General features: G+C 37.8%; 2 protein-coding genes across 2 annotated transcripts in view; one reads left to right on the top strand and one right to left on the bottom strand.

Annotated features, from left to right (window-relative positions):
* The window catches only part of ampd2b (adenosine monophosphate deaminase 2b), a 34,074-nt gene extending 16,094 nt beyond the window's left edge, over positions 1 to 17,980 (bottom strand). The window contains exons 1-2 of the mRNA XM_020929781.2: positions 17,917 to 17,980; positions 10,385 to 10,527 (exon numbers count right to left, since the gene is read on the bottom strand). Coding sequence (XP_020785440.2) covers positions 10,385 to 10,527; positions 17,917 to 17,945 — 172 coding nt within the window. The 5' untranslated portion in view covers positions 17,946 to 17,980. The remainder of the gene's footprint in view (positions 1 to 10,384; positions 10,528 to 17,916) is intronic.
* Positions 14,640 to 20,845, top strand: gnat2 (guanine nucleotide binding protein (G protein), alpha transducing activity polypeptide 2). The gene is made up of 9 exons (XM_020929929.2): positions 14,640 to 14,764; positions 17,315 to 17,357; positions 17,936 to 18,077; positions 18,191 to 18,348; positions 18,590 to 18,718; positions 18,943 to 19,072; positions 19,187 to 19,340; positions 20,082 to 20,291; positions 20,824 to 20,845. Exons 1-8 carry the CDS (start codon positions 14,659 to 14,661, stop codon positions 20,270 to 20,272), a joined length of 1,053 nt encoding a protein of 350 aa, XP_020785588.1. The 5' UTR covers positions 14,640 to 14,658; the 3' UTR covers positions 20,273 to 20,291; positions 20,824 to 20,845.
* Positions 20,846 to 22,828: the final 1,983 nt, after the last annotated feature.

Below are 22,828 nucleotides of genomic sequence, written 5' to 3'. Positions count from 1 at the left end.
AATATAACGTCTTGAATCAGAGGTATCCAAGGTAACTTTCAAACCTTGCAACAAACTTTCAAACAAGTTGTGTGAGACACTGTAACTTCAATGTTTGATTTATAAATACACAGAGTAGGTGGTGTCAGCACAGCAACCCATTTGTTAGATCTTGGTATTATTATGAACTCATGAAGAAACTTTTTGAACCAAGAGCCAGTACATAACAAAGCTCAGTATATATTACTATGAGTATAAGGAGAGGCCAAAGATGTGCAAAACACTGTACGGTTTCTTCTGGACTCATTTGAATCTCATTAAATGTTTTGTATTTTAATGCATTATATATACAGTAATTAAGTATTGGATGATTTCCTAATCATCTTAAAATCAAAGCAATGGAATTTCACTTGACAGAAAAGTAAATACCTCTAAGACTGTCCAACTCATACAGTAACACAAGTTCTCAAACTTTTCACACCAAGCACCGCCTAAGAAAATATTTGGTCTTCACAACCACCAGATTAAACTATTCCAGGTCTAAACTTGGTCAAAACTATGTGTAAAATAAGATGCAACTGAGGACAGAAATGGGGATTAAATTGACTCTATTCACAAGCACTGACCTAGAAGTTGAACCAAACTTGTTCCTTTGGTCCATCGTTTAACTAAGTATTTTAAACAGCGCTTAGAAGATGTAGATATAGTTTTCATTAGGGTTTTTGCAAAGACTAAAAGCATTATTTTCACCAAATAATACAAACTAAAAAAAAGAAAAAGGCTCAAATTCCATAAACAATTCCGTCAAAAAGCCAAAACTAACATTAAATAGTTTGCCAATATTTACTTGATGTTCAAATTGTAATCATAATCTTATTTCAGACAAAATTATTGCTATAACTTGACAGCTAACAAGCCTTAATGCATTACTCAGATGTTGCAGCAGGAAGTAGTGTCCCTTGTGCTTCTCTGAAGATGCTGGCTGCTTCATCATTCACCATTACTGCCACTCACTGCACTGAACAGCTGACTCCCTCAAGAGCCTGATCAAAGTCTTTGTAAACAGAAATGCTTTAGCTTCTGCAGTTGCATGCATTGTTTAGAAATACTCTTTCTTATATTTTCCACTGGGGCTCTGTAAAAAAAAAGCTATAAATCATCCACAAATACATAACCAGGCTTAAAAACAGCACTTCAAACATGAGTCCATAGTTGCAGGTGTAAGCATCAAGGCATATTGATCTGCTAGAATCTGCTTTCTCAAATACAAAACTCTAGGAAATGCAGGAAAGATGTTTTTGGAGGAAGCAATCAATGCACACCTTCTCCAAAGACAGCACCGTTCCTGGCTATTACACAAAGGCTCTGTGGGACATGCAGTGAGGGGGAGAGAGAGAGGGGAGAGGGGGGCAGGGATGAAGGGACTACACCAGTGGACCATACCTCCTGTGTCGTATAGCTGAGGTGTACTACACTGCAGAGAAAGACGGAGGGAGGAGAGAGTCCAAACAACCAAAGACCGGATGAAGTGATGTCTTTTGAATTTGATTTAGGAAATGATAAATGTTGTGAAGAATAAGAGAGGACATAAATAAACAAAAGCAACCCTGTCATTTGAGCATTACAACTGCACGTGTCTGCCCATGCCATACATACACTATTCGTCTTAAGCTGATCCATGGACTCATCCTAGCGTGCCCTCCCCTCTGCCTCTTCCCTCTGTCTGCCACTTGGTCCAGGCCAGCTGTCGCTCCTCTGCACTGGCTCTGCCTCTGCCCTGCTCATTTAAATAACTCAGACATGTTCCTGGGTCATACCACTGAAGAAGGCGAAGCGGGGGGTGGGGTGTCTGGACATGGTGGATGATGCAGTGTGAAAGATGCAAGACGTGATGTTAGAGACCCCCCTCTCTTATATGAGACGGTCCTGGCTGTATTTTGCTGAAGGGACCATTGTGCTTTCTGTGCGCTAAAGTCTAACATGTCACTATAAGCTTACACTGCAGTTAGCATAGCAGCAGTATAGGAGGAATTAAAGGGCCATCGCTCCCCCCACTATGAACATGCTGGCTTTTTTTTATAATGCCTTTAACATTGTGTGTGTAAATGCAGTAGTGTGTGGTGACTATTATGGGTAGGCAAGCAGACTTGGGGTGGGCATCAATATTTAGTAGAAAACAATTTATTAACGCCCCTTTTTATGCAAACTACATTGGAAATTAGTATACTTATTTTTTCACACTAATCTTACAATTAAAGATGTATACAGATAAACTACTAGAATGTAAATAAAGTACATAAAATATTCAAATTTGAATAAAAAACTTGACATTTTCAGTGTACATTTTAGTATGAGAATTGATTCTTTTCAATACCTTATCAATATTACAATATTAATATTTTGGTATTGATCCAGCCATCACTTCCAAGTTTAGCCCCAGTTTTGTCCCAGCTTATGGATGTGATGTGTGATGTGAGTGATGGTGTAACTCTATGACGTGAATGAGACCTTTACAGACTCCTTGCCTTGTGTCATATCTCTCAGTGTATTGTGAGTGGCACTAGTGTAACATTTCTCAAGCCAAGAGGCATGTTGGCATGCTCAAATCTGGCCCTGTTCTGATTTCATTTGTGTGACTATTTTCAGCTTCAATGTTTGACACTGAAAATAGATAACTGTTCATAGCTGTTGCCATAGCTATTCACAAGATAAAATATTATATCTTTAAAATGTAACATGAATGCTGAAACCGATGAAACTGTAAAAAGCCACAGAAATAATTGTGAAAGGCCACATTGCTTGTTATTTGCAGACTAGTCTCACTCTACAGCATTTATGACAGTTGGGATACATTAAATAGTGTCTGGGCAATTCTTTCCTGGGAATAAGGGTCCAGCGACAGCTCCCCCTAATGGCAAATGCATGTATGATGCTACATACAGGGTACTTTATCCTTATTTTCAAAACTTACAACCAAAATGTTTGTAACAGATGCTAAGATGAAACTCTTCGGAGTTTGCTTTGCCGATTAACTTCATGTCCTTTAGGCCTACATATACAAATTGAACTATTGGAACACATTTAGTCGAAAAAAATCAACTTCGGAACCGTTGATAATAAAATGACAGTGAACAAAATTGAATTAAGTGATTGTGTGATTGCTAATTTTAACCTCTCATTAAATTAAGCTTCCTATGACATTATTTATTAATTAAATGAAATATTAATTACTTAAATAATTAAAATAATTAATTTACAATGCTAATTATTACTATTGTGTATTACTTACCTTCAGTGGTGTCTGGAGAAAGCATCAGAAAGCCTTTCAGTGTCAATTAATTTCGCACTGAGCTAAATATGAGACGCTATATATCTGATCCCTAACTCACCCAAATCACTGAGAAACACACAGATCATCACAGTTAAGTGTACAGGGTTATCATACTTAGGTGTGTCCAGGGCAGAGAGCAGGAAATCCCAATATCCAGTCAATCATTAACTCCAATTAGTGTGATTAGTTAGCAGATTTAACCTTATTAAGGAGTGACATAGCTAAACATTTAACCAGACACGTTTGTTTCCGGTCATTAGTGCATCGGCCAAAGACTGAGATCACAGTGACGAGGTGTGACAGAGAAGGGGAGGATGTGCAAAGGGCCATCCGCAGTGTGTTGCATAACCAAACCAGGGCCATATAAGCGAACTGATCTGTCCTGATTAATGAGAGAGTCATTTGTAAAATGTATGGTTTTCATATTGGGCAAGGGCCAGAATTTCTTATTGATTACATTATACTTTGCCAGGAAATATCCCAAAGGCAAATCCACAAATGTTGAACCTGATTATTTCTGTCAGTGACTAGGCCCATTAACTTCCTGTATTACAACAACACTTCATTCCAACAATATTCATCTTAGCTGTGATAACTCTATCAAATATTATTGGCCTGTAGAATGCTGAGATGTCATCTGAAACCCAGCAGAAAAAAATATAAAAAATAAAAATCTAGATATATACATTTTCATCATATAGCCCATTATTTCTCTATAAATCCAGAGCCAATCCTGATTATTTAATGCAATGCAATATTTACCATAAAATCTATTTGCCAAATTACTCATAATTTACAAATGACTAAGATAAAGAATGTGGCCTTGTTTAGTTGAGTAATACATCATGCACCTTATTTTATAGCACATTTCTTCACATAGGCTACGTCCCGAATGTGCTGCAACTGACAAGATACAAAGGCTGCAATTGTAAAATACAATATTAAAAGACAATATTTCACTGCACAAACATGTTCTGAAATGAATGAGATTACAGTTATGTTTCAGTGGTCGCTCAATTGTCAGTGCTTCTGGCTGTGATAAGTAGGCTAAAAACCACCTGTCCTTCTCTTTGGCTGTCCTGTCCTGCACAACCATTTTGGGCCCGATCCCTCGTGCCAGTTTCAATATCACATACATTATAAAATGAGACTTACATACATACCGTTTCTTTTCTTGCAAAGAAATCAAAACACCTTTTAGGTACCTTTTGGCATTCCAGTCTATTGTTTGTCACCCTGAAAAATGTGTCCCTCTTCTTCTACAATTTTAGGTGGTCACCCTCAGGCTAAGTGATAAGTACACTGAATGTTGATGAAAATGATTCACAACTGTAATCAGAAAGCAAACCCTTCAGCTGCAGAGTCACCCTATTGCATTGCCAGTATCATAACACAGACGGAAATATACAAGGCTCATTTTGGGCCAAAATTTCATATGCATTTTGTCCCCAGGCTAATTCTGAACTTAAAACTCCATCACCATGGAAACAATCACTCTCCAGCGACCAGCAACAAAAGAGAGCCTAATAATTTGGTGTTGTAGCAATCTGCTGTTACACAACAGTGATTTAGTAATGACGAGGAAGAACAGAATAGGTTTATTTCCTTGTCAGTTAGCAGAGTATTGTGTTAGAAATGTTTTTAAAATTAATAATCTGGAAATAAATCTGTAACGTTTCTAAATGGGAATAACCATGGATGAATAACTAGTGATTTATGTCATTTAATTTCATGTATTATTATATATGATATATTATATATTTTATGTTATATATACTGATGAAATAACCTTCTGTTTTTAAAGTAGCACTTGATTTATTTATCCAGATCGTCCCCACAAGGCTATAGCTGTGAACTGTTGTTTACAGACAGAAGTGAGGTGTGAAAAATGCAACCTGTAATGTCACCACCACCGGCTACACTGAACACTGAACAATCATGAAATCTAGAAGGCAGAGAAAAACAACAAATCTCTACATGAAAAAACAGAAAAGCAACTTGATAATATAACAAAGATCTGCTTCACTGAATATCCTCCTTGTTCTTGTTGAATAGGCTATACACCTGAGTTCTGCACATTTAAATCAATTTAAGCCTGCTATGGATGCATGGAAGTTTAAGGCATATTGAAAGAAAAGCTGTTAAAGCGTTTATTTACTAACTTTTGCTGTCATTACAGACCTTAGGCATTATGGGAAATGGGTGCACTGCGTAACATTTCTGGTGGAACGGCTGCCATCTGCTTGTCTCTATTGAGTTGTTATTGCATAGCTCTACAGTACAGCATTAAACTATTTCCATATTATGGCATTAAACACAAGAAGGCAGGGAAACTAAACCAAATTACAAGTTAGATCTTTTGAGAGGCGACTCTCAAAAGTTTTTCAGTGTATTTTTGAGAAATAAAGACCTGCAATTACAGCAGCTACACTAATACGTTTATTGAAATACTGTGAAACATTCCAGACAAAATAATAACTTCTCCATGGAGATGTTATTACCATGCGGTATTCATGTTTTTCAGACAAACAATTCCTTCCTGATTTGAAAGACTTTCATGAAGATCCAGTGAGGACCTTTCCCATTTAAAAGATATAATACACCGAATGGTTGGCATAGCTTGAAACTCATCAATACCTGTCGCCAGAAGAAAACATGTAGTATGCATTTAAACAAGTGATATAATACCACTGTAGTCATTTCATTTGGTCTAATTGTCCTCATTCTGTCTCAAGGTGTATTCATTCATGATTTTTGAATGAGCAGGATTGGTAAAGCTTTATATACTCTTGTGTATAGTGAAAATGTGTCAAGGTTACAGCTGAATAAAATAGCAGGCAGTAGTAGTGCAGTAAATATTTAGGAAATGTGTCTGCCTATCTCAATAGTATGTAGACCTATTTATTATTTCAGAACAATGTAGACATTTTTATACTGTAGAGATTTCATTGCTCAAAGAGGTATCACCGTGGCAGTAATCTGAAGTGGTTCAACTAGAGCAAAAGCTCTGAGTAGGAACCATTTGAGTGGGTGGTACCCTAAAATTCAGAATTATCTTTCTCACAAAAACTGTACCTAAACCTGCTAAATATATGGAGACACTGCAGAAACCTGGCAAAAGAGCAAGCGGCAGATTGACAGAAGTAGTAAATTCAGTTTGTAGAGTGTGAATAACCTTTGCTATGGGTGACTCATACACAGCTAGTCTCTTCCATTTTTGCATTTGACTGGCACAAGGCTCATTAGAATAAATCGACAGTCTAAGATGCTTATTAAAACAATCAAACAGCTGCTGGGGTCGTTCCGACGATCAGTGCTGAGTGCTGAAATTAAAGTGTCAGCCACTGCACGGTATAATTACGATGCAGAGGTAAGAGCGCCAATCAGGCTGTCCATTCATTCATTATTAATTCAAAGGTAGGCAAATGTGGTGTGAAGAGAACATATACATTACAGTGGTCTTTGTATTTTTATGTTGTTGTTGAAGCTGTGAGATATGGTGAAAGATTTTTTTTAAATTCAATTTTACTTTGACAAAAAAAGAAAAAGCTTTCAGTACTGTTTTCATGATCATAAACCAGACAGACTGTTCATTGGTACTGTTTTAAAAACAGCCCAATTTATTCCTCTAAAATCTAAAATCTGCCCCAGAATTGTTATAAACCTCTCGACTGAAAAACTCCAAGCATATCATTGACAATTTGAATTGATTGGATCTCAATTTGATTGAAATCGCAAGAAATATCACTTAGGAATACACAGCTGCTACAGAAGTCCCCAAAAGACAAATTTTAGTATTTATAGAATGCTAACCTTAGGGTTATATTCAGGATAAAACCACAGGAACTTCAGTGGGGAAAAGTACAACAGCCTTTCAGGGACAAAAAGGTCAAATTATAACAGCCGTCATCTCAAACAAGCAACATAGCCGCTCAAGCACGTCAAATTTTTGTTTCACGTAGTAACAGCTCCAAAATTGTAAAATTTATTCAAACTTCACTTTCTGTAAGGAGAGAAAACCCCACATGCATCTGCATAACATAAAGTGCTAACATAGTTTACGGACCACATAAAGTATTAATGGCTAACTAGAAGTAATAGGCTTACTAAGTAGTTTGAGCTTAGATAGTAAATAAAGAACTTTATAATCAATGTTGTTTCTGTATGTCTGTATTTGTAACTATTTAGACATTTAGTCAACTGTTTTGTCAGTTTTCTTAATCACACTTTTTTAGATAATATATTAACAATTGTCATAATATGCATTAATAAGTGCTTTGTAAACACTACCTAATATTCAAATAACCAACCTTCATGCTGATTATCACTCAGTTAGCGATTAATATCTGATCAGTGTTACTCAAAAGGTATTGTATCATACAACATACAATTCCCAGTAATATGTACCATTTAATTTATTACAGTGAATATAAAACTGCTCTCTAATTGTTAAACGGCCTACATTACACTCTTTTGTGATCTATGTTAAAATGTTGTTTCCTCATCAAAAACATACTTGAAGTTTTGTTTTGTTTCATTCACATAAAGTTGCATAAAGTTGTTTTTTTTTCTCATTAACAGAAAACAATACCTTGTGATGCCATGTGCTAATACAGGAAGTGCTCCAGTGTGTTTTTACTCCACTACATACTACAGTAGAATAATTTGGATAATTTCAGACCTGGAATTGCCAGTCTCTACTGAACAAAAGGTAAAAGGTATCTATTAACTTGAAAACTACCACTTCACAACATATCAAGGTAGACCAAAGCATTTTGAGCTTTGGAGATGTGGACAGATTAATAATACAGGGTTACACAAATATCAACTCCAAGTATGTTTCTGATGCCATTCTAACATCGCTTAAAGCTCACGGGTCAACTGTGCGTAATATATGACCTTGAAATACTTTTTTCCAAATGTGTGGGATCATTGTATCACATCTTCACAGCTTATTTTCCATGTTTCTTCAGTATAATCAGCTGTAAACAGTTTAGTCTAAACTTGACAAATGGCCTTTTCCGAACACAAAAGAGGATGCGTCACCAAAATGTCAGCTCTGCTTAGTCAAATGTTTCTCAGACAAAACACACACACTATCTGGAGCTGGTGCAGGTACGTATTAAATCCCAGGGCCTTTATTAGCCAAGTCTGTCTGGTCTTGATATGAACCAGCCAGGCTGTGACTACGCAGTGACTTTGGTAATAGTCACTTTCTCCTGTAAGTGCCAAATAAGTGCAATCATAGAGGATGCTTTGGTAATGGGGAGGACAGCAGATACTGAAAATCGATTTGTGGCTTCAGTAATCATCTCAATGACTACTCTCTACCAAATGTGTTCTCAATAGAGCCTTAGATTGTGAAGCCAGAATGTAATTTGAGAAAAAAACGGTCGCATTATGTAACAGATATGAAGTTATCAGCAAATATCGACTCAAGGGTCCAGTTTACAACCACCAAGAACTGAATTATTTATTTGCTTTTACGGTAATGCTCTGTAATGGGTCACAAAAGAGTGTTTTTTGAGATTGTCCACAAAGACATACGAATAACAACTGAGGAATACATTTGTTTACTAGACATACAGCTCATCAGTTCATTTCCTCAAAGGCCTGATTTAAACTTTCTGCAACTCTTACTTCAGTACTTCAGTCTGCAATACTTACACAGTACAGTACATTCTTATTTTACAGGGAGACATACTGTATAGCCTCGGCATTCTAAATAGGAAGTGTGCGTTCTTCCACCATTGACTCCCATTGACTTTACTTAAAATTGTCACTCCTCTCTCTGTAATTCTCTGTTCGTATTCCACTCAACATGATGGTGGTGTTTTTATTTTACTATTTGGTCCGTAAAAATTTCGTATTATTAATATGGAACTCAGCTCCAGATTCACCCCATCACTGCTAACATTTGACTGGAGCCTAATGGTATGGGTGATGTCACACTCTCACACTTCACTTCTTTATTCAGTCTATGATTGGGACGCATCATTTTTAGCAAGATGCTTTTATGATCAAATTTGAATTCTTAACGATGGTCACAATTTGTTATTGGCAATGCTTCTAATATCTTGTAGAATTTTGATATGTGGATAATAAAAAGAAAATATTTCTACTGGAAGGTGCTAACTGCAGATATACTTTTAAGGAGATAATATTTATCTGCATTTAAATCACTCAGTGAGACCAACAAATTAACAAATCTAAAGTCATCAAATTGCTTATATTGAATTTCAATTTGTGCTATTGGCAAAGTGACGGTGCACTCAAACCAATAGTGTTACGTCACAGGGTCATCCCTCCCTCTGTCCTTTGTATTTCAGATAAAAGCTTATGTTTAGTGAGCATGCATCACACTGCTGACTAAGCCTCTCATTCAGTCAGGGATCATGTCCTGAGGTACCAACCTACACACTCCATAGACCCGAGACCTTAATGGCATTAACTATAAAAAAAACACTGTCATCATTGTATCTAACCCACAGCGAAGGGAAAAGACAAGATTGATTCAGGCTGAAATATGTCTTCATAGTAAGTAGGGGATAGTGAAGCAATGGCTTTAGCTGCTTATGCAATGTAGCTATAATATGCGCTTGACTTAGTACATGCATTGTAAACATATAAGGAGGTATTTAAATGAGAATAAAAATAATAATATAAGCATTCACTCAGTTAAGCCTGACAGACCACAATAAATAAAAAAAATGTCATATCTATTTTTTGCTTCAGGTATTTTAATGGTTTGCACTATAATGACCTAATTATTCAAGCTTGGATAATTTCCTGATGAAGTGCATTCCTTGGGTAAATCTCAAGGTTACCAATGTCAGCTTCAATTAATTTGATTTTTTAATTACACTTTCTTGGTTTAAGATGGGATCCAAGTGTACAAGACAATCAACAGGTTACACCCTCCAAAAAACTATAATTGAAAAACAAAGTAGTCTGTTTTTTCTTCCTAAGAAGTTACATCAAATCTCTGTATTCTATAAACTGTATATGCTGAGTAAGTAGCAGACTGTATTATTAGTCTGTTACAACAGGGACGCTTGCAGGGCGCTTACTCACCTGTACTAGTGGTGTACTGCAGACTCCCGCGCTTCTTAAAGGGGGAGAGGGGCTTGTTTTTGACCCCTGTGGTGGTCATCCCGGGGGGCAGACTGGATGACATGATGTTCTCAGGTCGTGCGGTTGAGTTCAGCTTCTTCAAACTGACAAGAAAACAGAAGAGAGTAGATGAGTCAAGGCTGCAGAGGAAGCTGGAAGGAGCGGTGGACGGATGCAAAAATACAATCAGAGGAGAGATGGAGGAGGTGGAGGAGAGGCGTGCAGATGGAGAGATCTTGAGGAAGAATAGAGAGCAGAGTGAGTGTCCGTGCGACGTGCCTTAGAGCAGGGGTTCCCACACTGGCGGCTCCAACGTGAGGCTACATCCCTCTGCAGAGGAACAGGCCCCGCCCACCTGAAACACCCCCATGTAGAGCTGCGGTGATGGGGGAGGAGGAGAGAGGGAGGAGGTGAGAATAAAGGGGTGAGGCTTCCCCATGGCACCACACTGTAAAGGCACACTCGGCATGCCAAAGATGTAGGAGACGCATCGCAACAGGAACACATGGAGCCTGCTGTTGCCATGACAACCACAGATCTGGCGAATCACAGAGGAGAAAAGTTATGATTAACCTGGGAATGAGGCAAAGAAGATCTAGTGCAAGAGTCTTCAAGAGTAAATGATTGTGTCGCCTGAGACTCTATGTCCGACCTGTTACTGTCCTGTACCCCGCCCAAGTAGGCTCTATTCACCCATATGCCCGTATCTATATATCTATATCTATCTATATATCTATATACTCAAACAAGTAGAATAAAAAGAGATAACAATGATGTATGTGTTTTCTTTATACATCCATTTGTTAGGTTCTTCCATTAATTTTCTACCTTATGGACAATTTTTTTTTTCCTTTTATTAACTTTGGTCAATCCAAGAACAAATATTAGTTTTCAAGTATTGTAATGAACAGGAGCATTAAGCATTTGTTGTCTGTTAAACAACAGCAAGTGAGACAGTTATTATGAGCCATAGATAGACTGTAAAAGAAAGACAGTGAACTAGCGCCCTCTAGTGAAGACATTGTGAATGTGAAAAAATATTAGGAGAAAGTCTTCACAAACAACTACTGCATGCTTTTTTGGTGGCATGCTCTCTGCAATTATTATATTTTCTCAATTGATGACAACAGTTTGAGAACCACTGCATTAGATTAGACATTAAAATATCTTAAATCCAGTGGCATTATCATAATTCTAAGGCAATGAAGATAAAGGCCTTCAATTTCTTTTTAATGGTTAGAATTAAAACAAACACACAAACAACAACAACAACAACAACAACAACAGCACAACTGTATACATGGTTACAACTGTAAAAAAAATGACTTTTTCTCTTTTCAAAATAATCTTAATCGATATGTTTTTAAAAGCAAAAATAAGAAATAGGTGAATAATAGTGTTTAAAAAAATGTACATATATTGCAGCACAGATGTGATAATACATAAGTGAGAGATCACACCACTCCTTCGCACTGACGTGTTAATCTGGTCAATCCTTTTTCACTGGGAGGGTTTCCCTGTTCACTATGGGAAAGTCACATCTAAACTTCCTCCACTGATCAACCACTTAAAAAAAATTTCTAAATAAATGTATTTATATGGGCACAGTTGCACTGAGCATTTAAAGTTGCTCTATGTGAGGTTTGCTACCCACTTGTCTCCCTGATCTAATGTTATACTATTGCTTTTCCTAGAATTAATGAACTCAATTCAAAACTAGAAAAGCACTCAGAGAGCGCAGACCTCCGCCAAGGACTGCAGTCCCCCTCATATTAATTGTGTTTTCCATAAATATATGTCTCGTATCTTTACCTCCGCCAAGGAGGTTATGTTTTTGCCGGCGTTTGTCTGTTTGTTTGTTTGTCTGTTAGCAACATAACTCAAAAAGTTATGGACCGATCAGGTCCGATTCAGGATTTGTTGGAAATGTGAAAAGGAAGAACTGATTTCATTTTGGGGGTGATCCGGAAGAAATCCTGGATTCTGGATCACTTTGAAATTTTAGTTAACATTGTGGTAAATGGGGCCAAACATTTTGTTTCTCAATATCTCCTTTAATTATTGACCAAACCCCATGAAATTTGACTCAGGGATGGACAATGGGATCCTCTTTCATATTCCAAATTGAAAGATACGAGACAAATATTTATGGAAAACACAATTAATATAAGGGGGACTGTAGTCCTTGGTGGAGGTCTGCGCTCTCTGAGTGCTTTTCTAGTTTTATTTATTAGTATTGTTTACTTGTTTACCATATCACCTCAAATAACACTTGGATTGGATTTAATACACAGTAATTTAGGGATTTGTTCATTCAGAATTATTGTTTCTTCTCACTTTTTTAAAACCAAAATTATAAAAAATTTTAGAATTGCAATTGTACAGTCCTATATTCACCACCAGTCCATCGCCAACCTCATAATAGTAATATTAAAACAGTATGAGATGTATACTGTGCCCCCAGCCTGTGTGTTAAGCCCCTGTCGGAGGAGTGGCTCTGGCTCTGAGTATAATCCCTTTAACAGAGGATCAGGAGAGCGAGGCCTGAGTAAAGCAGGTCTGCACCATCCTCACTTCTAATGAGATTGGCCCAACAGCACTAGTACCCTCTCAATTAGCCTGCTTGGAGGTTTGTGGATTGTTGTGGTCTCTGTCACTGTGGTAACTATTACTGCAAGATACAAAAATACTAGTCAGTGCTTCTTTGATTCAGTAAACAGTACAAAGGATTATTATTATGGCATTTATATTATATGCAGGTGAAGCGGATTTCTGAGAGAATCTCTCTGTGTGGGCCTCCATAAAGACAGCATTTTGCACGCATTCTAACATTCACATAACATTCATCTGACTGTGCTCTGCTCTGTCTGTCAATCCTGTATATGCCCACTGAGCCTATTTGACCGTGACGTCACTGAAGCAGATCTAGAACTGTCTGGACACAAGAAGGACACTGTTCACCTGCTACTCAAACAAAGAACTGAGATGAAGATTGTCTAATGCTTCACAGAAGGCTCATCCGCATGAGAAAAGCTTAGAATTCTCATGAATGGCATATTGACCTACAATGAGATGCAAAAACAGTGATTAAGGGGTTCAGGTTTAGGGTCTGTGTCAGTCTGCAGAGTAGCTGTGGCTAATGAAGTAGCTTACCAGCAGTAAAAGTGAATGAATAGTGGCTACAGAGTAGTGCTCTGAGAGGCTCGCCAAGCTAGTAAAGCACAATGTAAGTGTAATGCATTATAATTATACCAACTATTTTATTCCACAACGCATTTACAAATAATAAAGAAATCTGTTGGTAAAGATTAGGCAAAAGCATTGATTCACTGGCCTATGCTGACACTGGTGACACTGAACCAGTGTTTCTGTGGAGCAGGCCAGAAGAGAGGACAGCCCAGAACCACTGCTCTGATGAAGCACACAGATCATCGCTAAGTAATGGCACAAAAGGATGCTATAGTGCCAAGGATCAGTTCAGGTGGGTTGCCCAATATTATGTAACTATGCCACACATTTAGGTCATGTTAACAGTGAGACCCCCGTGAAGAGAGTGCAGCAGTGACAGTGGCTTTATTTAGCTGCTAACACACCACCTGGATTAAAATGACTTAGCTCTAAGTAGTTTACAGGGCCTTAATGCCTGCCTCTCTGTGTCCATGTGATGAACCATCAAGAGTCAATCAGTCAATATACATTCATATTCTTTATGTGGACTCAATCACTGCAGTGGACACAATCACTGCAGTAGAGGCAACTCAATTCAGAAATGTCCTCGACTTAAGTTGTGACTATGATCATATTAACTCTGTGTGAACATGAACGTCAGTGGCAATGCCTAAACTAAAACTAAAAGCATCAATCAGAAGTGAAGATCAGTCACTGACTTCCAATGGCCTTTACCTATGTGGTTCTCATCATTTACTATTGGCCCCTAAACACTAATCAGATTGACTGACCAATCAGGAAGAGACACTCTTTAAGTCAGAGCTTTAAGTCCAGGGAATTATATAGGGAGGAAAGCGCAGAATTGCATTACAACTCAAAGGGGTCGCAACTGATCACCTAACTGAAAGGCCAAAAGCTCGAGAGGTGCAAGCTCCTCCTTCACAATCTCCTTCCGCTCGGAAATCGCCTTTCGAAGCGATTAGTGCTTCACCTAGATTCTCTGTAGGTGCTGGCAGACAATTGTCAAAATTTCTATCCTAGAGGACCTCGAGTTTGCTGAGGAAGAGATGGGAGCAGGAGCAAGTGCGGAGGATAAAAAATCCAAGGAGTTGGAAAAACAACTCCAGGAGGATGCAGACAAGGACTCGAAAACTGTCAAGCTATTGCTGCTTGGTGAGTCGACGCTTTGTTTAACTTTGGTGAAGTGTAGTAGATGTAGTGATGATGTAGGAATAACAACATGGTGAGACTGGGCTCTGCATTTGGACCAAATTAATTTGTTTTGGACCGACACTTCAGGTGAACAAATGTAGCACTCAAGTTAACAGCAACAGCCAAGAGTTTCAGATGTAACACTGCAGAACTTTAGAGTGGTCTGGGTTTTCTAATGGCACGATCTGATGTGTCTGAAACTGAGTTTTAGTTCATTATGGAGGCAGACAGCCTCACACTGACTTTAGGCTCATTAGTTAATGAGCACGTCTCAGTACATTTGATAGAGTCATTTGAGGCATACTTTATCAATCCTGGATGAGAGCCGTGAAAGTAGCTTTAACCAGCTCAGGGCCAGCTGCCTGATGGAAGATATGGTCAGATTAACTTAACATCCATCTTTAAAATAGGGCATTAGTTTATTGATTTCCCATGAACTCATAAGACATAGAGACAGTTAAGTAACAGGAAGAAGCTCAGGGTGGTCTCTTCCTGGTCCTGCCTGAAATATTTAAAGGAGTTTGATTACAAGAAAACAGGTTCAGAGAAAGTTGTCTGGGTTAGCTATGCAGTTTTATACTATGTATTGTACATTATGGGCTTGTGCAGTCAGTGTTTACAAATCAACAAAACATTTTAGCATGGCACACAATAAGTTTACCTCAAACGGGTTTTTAAACAATTTATGCAGAAAGGTAAATATAAACACAAAGAGCCCACTTATTATGATAATTATGGGCACTTTCTTTAGTGACTTTTCAGTTGTGATAGAAGGACATTGGTGCTTAAGAGATCACAGCCTTTGGTCTAAATGAATCACAGCACAGTGGCGATATGTCAATCCGATTAGCCATAACAGGTTTACAGCAGATCTCCCTGATCTCTGCTCTGATCCCTCTTGTCACAAACCACTGAATAAAAAATGGCATTATGTTTGCTTCCTTGAACATTAATATCTCATTTATTTAACTAAAAAAAGTCCCACTGAGATTTAGAATTAGGGGAGGGGAAATTCACAACAGTACTGGCTCCAGAGGGGAGCCTATATTGTGTATATTATATGGTTTTGGTAGAGGAAGCACCCAGAGAAAACCTATACAGGCTCTTAAAAGTTGCATTAAATTAATTTGCTGTTGCATGGTAAGAGTTTCACCACTGGGAATAAAACAGTTCAGTTGTGGATAGACAAAAGTAAAAAATAACATATTTAACAGATTAGATGCAAGATACATATTGTAAAAGTGCATCCTTTTGTTCCAAAATTTCATCTTATGTTTGGCAAGTAGTTAATTGCCACCTATGAATCTACTTGGTATAATTTAATTCAGGTATGCATCCTTAAGAATACTATATCATTGCATAGATAGCCCCTACAAATAGTTACACAGTTATAGGATGAGTATCAGATGATAATGCCAGTAGCTCACACTGTTGGTAAAGGAAATGAGCACATACATTTGCAAATGATGGCTATGTTTTGTAGACTGATTATATTAGAAAACAAATATATGACCAAAAACAACTGTAGTGAAACCATTAGGACCAAGCCTTTGCAGCTCTGCTGCCATTTACGGCTCACAGTAATAGGACTAAGACTTTCTCCGTCTAAAGGGTTGAACAGGGCCACAAAGCACTGAACCATAAGTCTGGGCTAAGCGCCTGAAGCTTTGGGCCTGTCTGTGACGTTAACGGGTGGAGTTTAGTACAGGGTTAGCTCACAACCGGATCTGCCTCCAGGCCTGCTCAAAAATAACTGTGTATGGATAATAAACAAACACATGCAAATACAATACAATACCATTTATTGTCCTAAGGATTAGTGACACTTTGAACTATATCTATGTCTATACTATTGGTGGTGCAAACACCACTTACATTAAGGCATTGCCTTTTGTAAACTTTCACACTGGATGAAATCAATCAGTCAAAAGCAAGCATCTCTTCTATGTAGTGTTATTTCAGTCAGTGGTCATTCTGTGTTTTAGTTGAGCATATAATGCATATTATTTATTTAGTATATTATATAGTAGAGTATATTATATTATGTATATTATTTAGCTTGGAGGGGGGCTTCCTCCAGCTAGTTTCCATGGAAACAGTGTTCCTTTGGCTATAATCTTCCACAGTATTGCAAAACTACTCCAATGAAAATGTTCTGAAGTATAGTTTTAACTTTTCACTTCCATGGAATCATGCAATTGACTTTTCACCTCCAGAAAGTGATATACTGTATCGTTAAGCAACAATTATCAGACTACTTGCAATATCTACATATGTGTATGTTAAAGTTGTAAAATGTCACTACTGCTTACTAGCTCATCATGTCCAGGTTGTAAATGATCGAAGTAGGCCTATAAATTATTTGTACTCTAAAGAAGTGACAGTATAAAAAAACAAAACAGCATATTCTGAAGTATAAAACTAAATAATTTCCTTTCCTTCACAATTCTTACTAAACTGAAAGCCAAAAGTATAAACAAATATTATACCTTTGCTTTATGTTTCTTGCAGGCGCTGGTGAGTCAGGGAAGAGCACCATCGTCAAACAGATGAAGTAAGTTTCTCTGAGTGCACGTGCTGAATCAGAGGGTGTGTGGTCATTGGCCAGTGGAGTTCAGGGTCCCTGCTATTTTTGTTATCCAGAGTTTAAAGTGACCGGACCATCCTCCCGCATGATTTATTATCACCTGTCAGACACTTGCTCTAATTTGTGGATATTGTATCAGCCAATACATAACTCACCACCAGGGGGCAGCGTGAGCAGGTGTCATAGCTTTTTATTTTTCTTTTTTTTAAGAATCAATTTTTCATAATAATAATAGATTATAATCAAGCCAAAGCCATGTAACAGTTGAGTCAAGGATGTTCGCACTTGTCTAAATATACCTTTCCTTTTATAGTGCCTAAGGTCACCTGGTTCTATATGTACTATCTTGTTTTTTGCTAATTGGGCTAATAACATTAGTGTACTGTATTAAGACTCTCCTTGCATGTAGGAAAATTAATTGAAGAAACTTGCTCCAGTATTGATCTTAATATAATGTCCCACTATAGCCCAGCCTCCATAACTTTATAGGTTTGACAGTGTACCTGATGTGTGCCTATAAACCTACTTCTGCTCTGTGTGTCCAGGATTCTGCATCAGGGAGGTTACACAAAGGAGGAGCAGATGGAGTTCAGGGCTGTCATCTACGGCAACATCCTGCAGTCTGCTCTGGCCATCATCAGAGGCATGGAAATGCTGGACATCAACTTCGGCTCCCCCTCTGGACAGGTCTCCAATTACACCTATCAAAGATGAACGCCAGACAGACATTATTAGGCCCTAACACAATTTAGCCATGATCTAAGATGTTTAATTTCGCTGACGTATGTTGTGGCCTGCAGGAGGATGCACAGAAGCTGCAGAACTTGTCAGACTCCATTGAAGAAGGCACAATGCCCCCTGAGCTCGCTGATGTCATCCAGAAACTGTGGGCCGACTCTGGGGTGCAGGCTGGCTTCGAGAGAGCTGCTGAGTACCAACTGAACGACTCGGCCGGATAGTGAGTGCCCATTCATCTCCCCATTAGAATATGGTTGAATATGCAGACGGTATAAAAGGCCTATAATGTAACTAATTAGTGCTTATTTGACATTCGTTTCGGTCTTACGTTGGGTTACTAAATTATTCCCTATCAGAGGTGTAACACTACCACATAACTGAACAACATGTTTACAATATTACTGGTGCAATATAGAGAAGCACCAATATAAAGTACCCCTTTCTTTTTCTCATCTCAATAGCTATCTCAACGAACTGGACCGAATCCGCAAGCCTGACTACATGCCTACTGAACAGGACGTGCTGCGATCTCGAGTCAAAACCACTGGTATTATTGAAGAACAGTTCTCCTGCAAAGAGTTGCACTTCAGGTGTGTATTCGCGTGTCAGTAGTTCAGTTGTTATTTATCCTCTGACCCAGAGGTCGGTGGTTTCATCTCTGTGCTTATTAGTGCATCCTGCCGTTGTGCCCTTGAGCAAAGAAAATTGCCCTCACTGTATTTTGTGCCGGATGATTGCTAATAACAGACACAGGAATGCTGGTTTGATTCATCTCATTCTACAATCTTAAAACTGACTGTGTGTGATTTAACAGGATGTTCGACGTGGGAGGTCAGAGATCAGAGAGGAAGAAGTGGATCCATTGTTTTGAGGGTGTCACTTGTATCATCTTCTGTGGAGCTCTCAGTGCATACGACATGGTGCTGGTAGAGGATGATGAAGTGGTGAGTTGGCCACAGCAAAAACACTGCTCTATAAAGTAGTATATTATAAATACTATCATGTAGTGATATAACATAACAAAACTGCTGTAACTAACAGCTTTGTATCCTCTGCAGAACCGCATGCACGAGTCACTCCATCTATTCAACAGTATTTGCAACCACAGATTCTTTGCACTGACCTCCATCGTGCTCTTCCTCAACAAGAAGGATCTGTTTGAGGAAAAGATCAAGAAGGTCCACCTGAGCATCTGCTTCCCAGACTATGATGGTGAGGACTAAGGTTCCTCTGATATATGAGTTATATGAGACATGTATGTATGCCTAAATGGGTGAAAAACTCCTATTCTGCTTTATTTTACTTGGGTCTAGATAAATGCCTTATTTTCTTTTAGTGCAGTAAAAAAAATCAAGACCTCTTAAAACCATCAGAGCAATACATACGTGTTTATGTAATATGTGAGTGCTCTCTCTCTTTAAAAAGCAGCTAGAATGGTTCTATGGAATATAGATTTTTGATATCTAAGATTTGTCTTGCTGCTGTGACAATAACCAGATTTTGCAGATATTAACATTTTAAAATGCACAACAATGCATAACAAATTTACTTTTCAGCTTTATAGAAGTGATAATAAATTATATCTATTTGGGAAAAAAATAATTTGTTGCATGATTATGTAATATATAGCTACTTCCTTATCTTCATTGCTCTTCTACAGTGTTGACAATTTTCTGTTCAACTACACAAATTTGCCACTGGGACACATGAGCACACAGCGACTGATCCAGTTTAGAAAAAATATTGGTGCTAAATATTGGCAAAATTTTCATTATTGGGCCGACAACAATATCTGTGAATACCCTCCAATATTGGAATCTATATAACACCTAAACCTAAGTCAAGTTTTGGAGGAACATGTTGATGGCATACTTTGTGACAAAATTATTAGTTGGTGGATTTTTATCCAGTTGGTAATAAGTATTTAACTTTTAAGTTATTATTTGTCTGCAGGTCCAAACACGTATGACGATGCCAGCAACTACATCAAGACGCAGTTTTTGGAGCTGAACATGAAGAAAGGAGTGAAAGAAATCTACTCCCACTTGACCTGTGCCACAGACACCAAGAACGTGGAGATTGTGTTCAACGCTGTGACAGATATCATCATCAAAGAAAACCTAAAAGACTGCGGTCTTTTCTAAGCAGCCCCACACAAAAGAGGTGAGCTTCAGCAGGACACCATGACTCCTGCTGCCTCTGTTATAGTCACTGTGATAGAGGGCCCAGCTGGGACTGAGACTCCATTTAAAAGCACCAAAACCTGGCCAGATCTGACCGCGTGTTGCCTGGAGACAGCTTGTGTCCATAACAACGTAACAGAAAATATGGTTTTATCTGAGTCACAGTCAATTATAAACCTTGAGAAAAGTTGGGAAAGGTTTATTGTTATTCATGGCTATCACTGTTGTTGGCTTTATTAGCAGTCAAATTGATACTAAGGTAAATCATTGAACCATAGATGGAAATAATAAATATTAAAACCTTGTCTGCTTCTTTCTTGGTGAGAAATTATGTTACAGTAGTTGTAGGGATATAGCAAAAATACCGTACATTTATCACAAAAGTATAACATATTCATCATTATGCAAAAAGTTGGGGCGACTCATTTGAAGAACATGCCTGCAGAAAAACCTTGCACTTAAGCAATAAAAGCTACACATGACTCATTCTCTGTATTTTTTCTATTTTGCAGAAGTTTCTATCCAACTTTAGCCCCTTGCATATTGGATATATATTAAAGCAGAAGTGTACTGATGGGGTGTGGAGGTCTGTCCTTGCCAATTCTTGCTCCATCTCCAAACGGGACGTCCCGCAGCAGAGAGCATCTCACTGGGCCCCAACACCTCAAAATCTGTGGACACATATCCCAAAGCTGCTTGAACAAGTGAATAAATTAGACATACTGTCCTTATTGCTTCCCTTTGACTACTGTGTTATAAGTATTATTTACAATTGAAACAAAAAAATAAATAAAAACAATAAAACATGGGAATAATACGATAATTTGACTAGCAGCATTGCATTTCTTTTCTTTCTTTTTTTTTTTTTTTTTTTTTTTGAGTACAGTAGTTTTTGTGGTCTTGATATCAAAGATGTATAAAGTTACTGTGTAAATATGCCTGATATGCCCAGTGCTTGCAGAATATCCAAATTACAATTACCATCCAAACATTGTATATGTATCTATCCAAATAGTGTTGATGTATTGTTTTCACTTTAATTTTAATTTTCAAGTCAAACATGGTAGTAATCTTTGTACATAAGAGTAGAGGATTTTATTTTGAAAGATAATTCATAAATGTAAATGAGAAAGAAGGGAACAATAGAGGGTGGATGTTTTATTTTAAAATCTGAATGAAAATGACAAGTTTGTCCTTTCTTATGAAATTTAGAGGCATGAAATAAAGATGCATTAACTTCACATTTTTCCAGTTTATGTGTGATGTGTAACAGTGTGTGTCCAAAAGGTTGTTTTCGTGTGATGGCATAACATTCTATGAGCCTGGAGAGTTGACAGGGTCCCATTGTAAAATTTGATACAAAAATCTGATGTAAAAAGCAATGTGATGAAGATTATGGATTTTGTAATCACATTGCCAAGAAAGTTGTCTTCTCTTGAAACCTATTCCTGACAACAGTTAAGTTATAATACTTTCTGACACCTTTAGTTGCAGTGGAACTCATTTGGATAACTGAGGGACTACAGAATATGCCATCTTTTTTATACAGTATTATATTGTATTAGTCTATTATTAATCTTTAATGCTCAATGCTGTCTTTTTAACAACCGTGGATACTCCATATAAATGGGAATGTTAAGTGTGACATCATCACCTTTGTTTGGGTCCATAGACATAAATAGCAAAAACAGGGACTTTATCTGAAACTCGAGAGACAATCAGAGGACAGAAACAGTTTCACACTAAATACTATTCTTGAATTTAACTATTTTTCAAATAAAATAAAAAAGATGACAAAAGACAGATATGTTGACTATGAACCAGGTCAAAACCTCTAAATGTAGCAACAAATTCTACCACAGAATTTCTCTCTGTGCTTCATGATCTCGCACTTGAGAAAGTTGTGATAATATGTGAATGTGAGAACTTGGGCCAGTCAAAAGCTCTATTCCAAATGTGCTTTTAGATGGGACATACAGAGACATTGTACATATGACATAAATATTTTATTAAAAATAAGACCTAACCTCCCACATGAGTTTGACATCAGCAAAGAACATGCATAAAGCAGCTCATTGCCAATTCCATGTTTGAGCTGTGAGGTTCAAAGGAAACAGAGCTTAACAATAAAGGCACTGAGCACAGAGCCAAATGGAGAGTACTTTATCAGGCTGTCAGGGTTAGAGGTTCTTCAGTGTGTGGATTGGACCATAGGCACAGTTAGCAGCAGTTTTTAAAAAAGTCACAAATCCAACTACAACATCACAGGATCTCGCTTCCTCTGTCCACACATGATTTATTGTGTTCATAGCTCAGTGGGTCAGAAAGGTCACAAACACTCCTAAAGCCTCAGGCAGGTCTTACAAACAAGCAGCAAATGTAAGACTGGCCACTTACCAGGCCAGAATTACCTCTGTTATATACATAATTAATGGATGCATGTAATAATTTTGGACATTTACAATCATAATCAGCCAAACAGGAAATGCTTCAAGTCTTCACCACAAATTGTAAATA

Source organism: Boleophthalmus pectinirostris, unplaced genomic scaffold, assembly GCF_026225935.1.
Source record: "Boleophthalmus pectinirostris isolate CB_2022bp ecotype Guang Dong unplaced genomic scaffold, ASM2622593v1 HiC_scaffold_8, whole genome shotgun sequence".
Classification (NCBI taxonomy): Eukaryota; Metazoa; Chordata; class Actinopteri; order Gobiiformes; family Gobiidae; genus Boleophthalmus; species Boleophthalmus pectinirostris.
The sequence above is the reverse complement of the archived record's forward strand: the minus strand, read 5'-3'. Positions and strand labels throughout refer to the sequence as shown.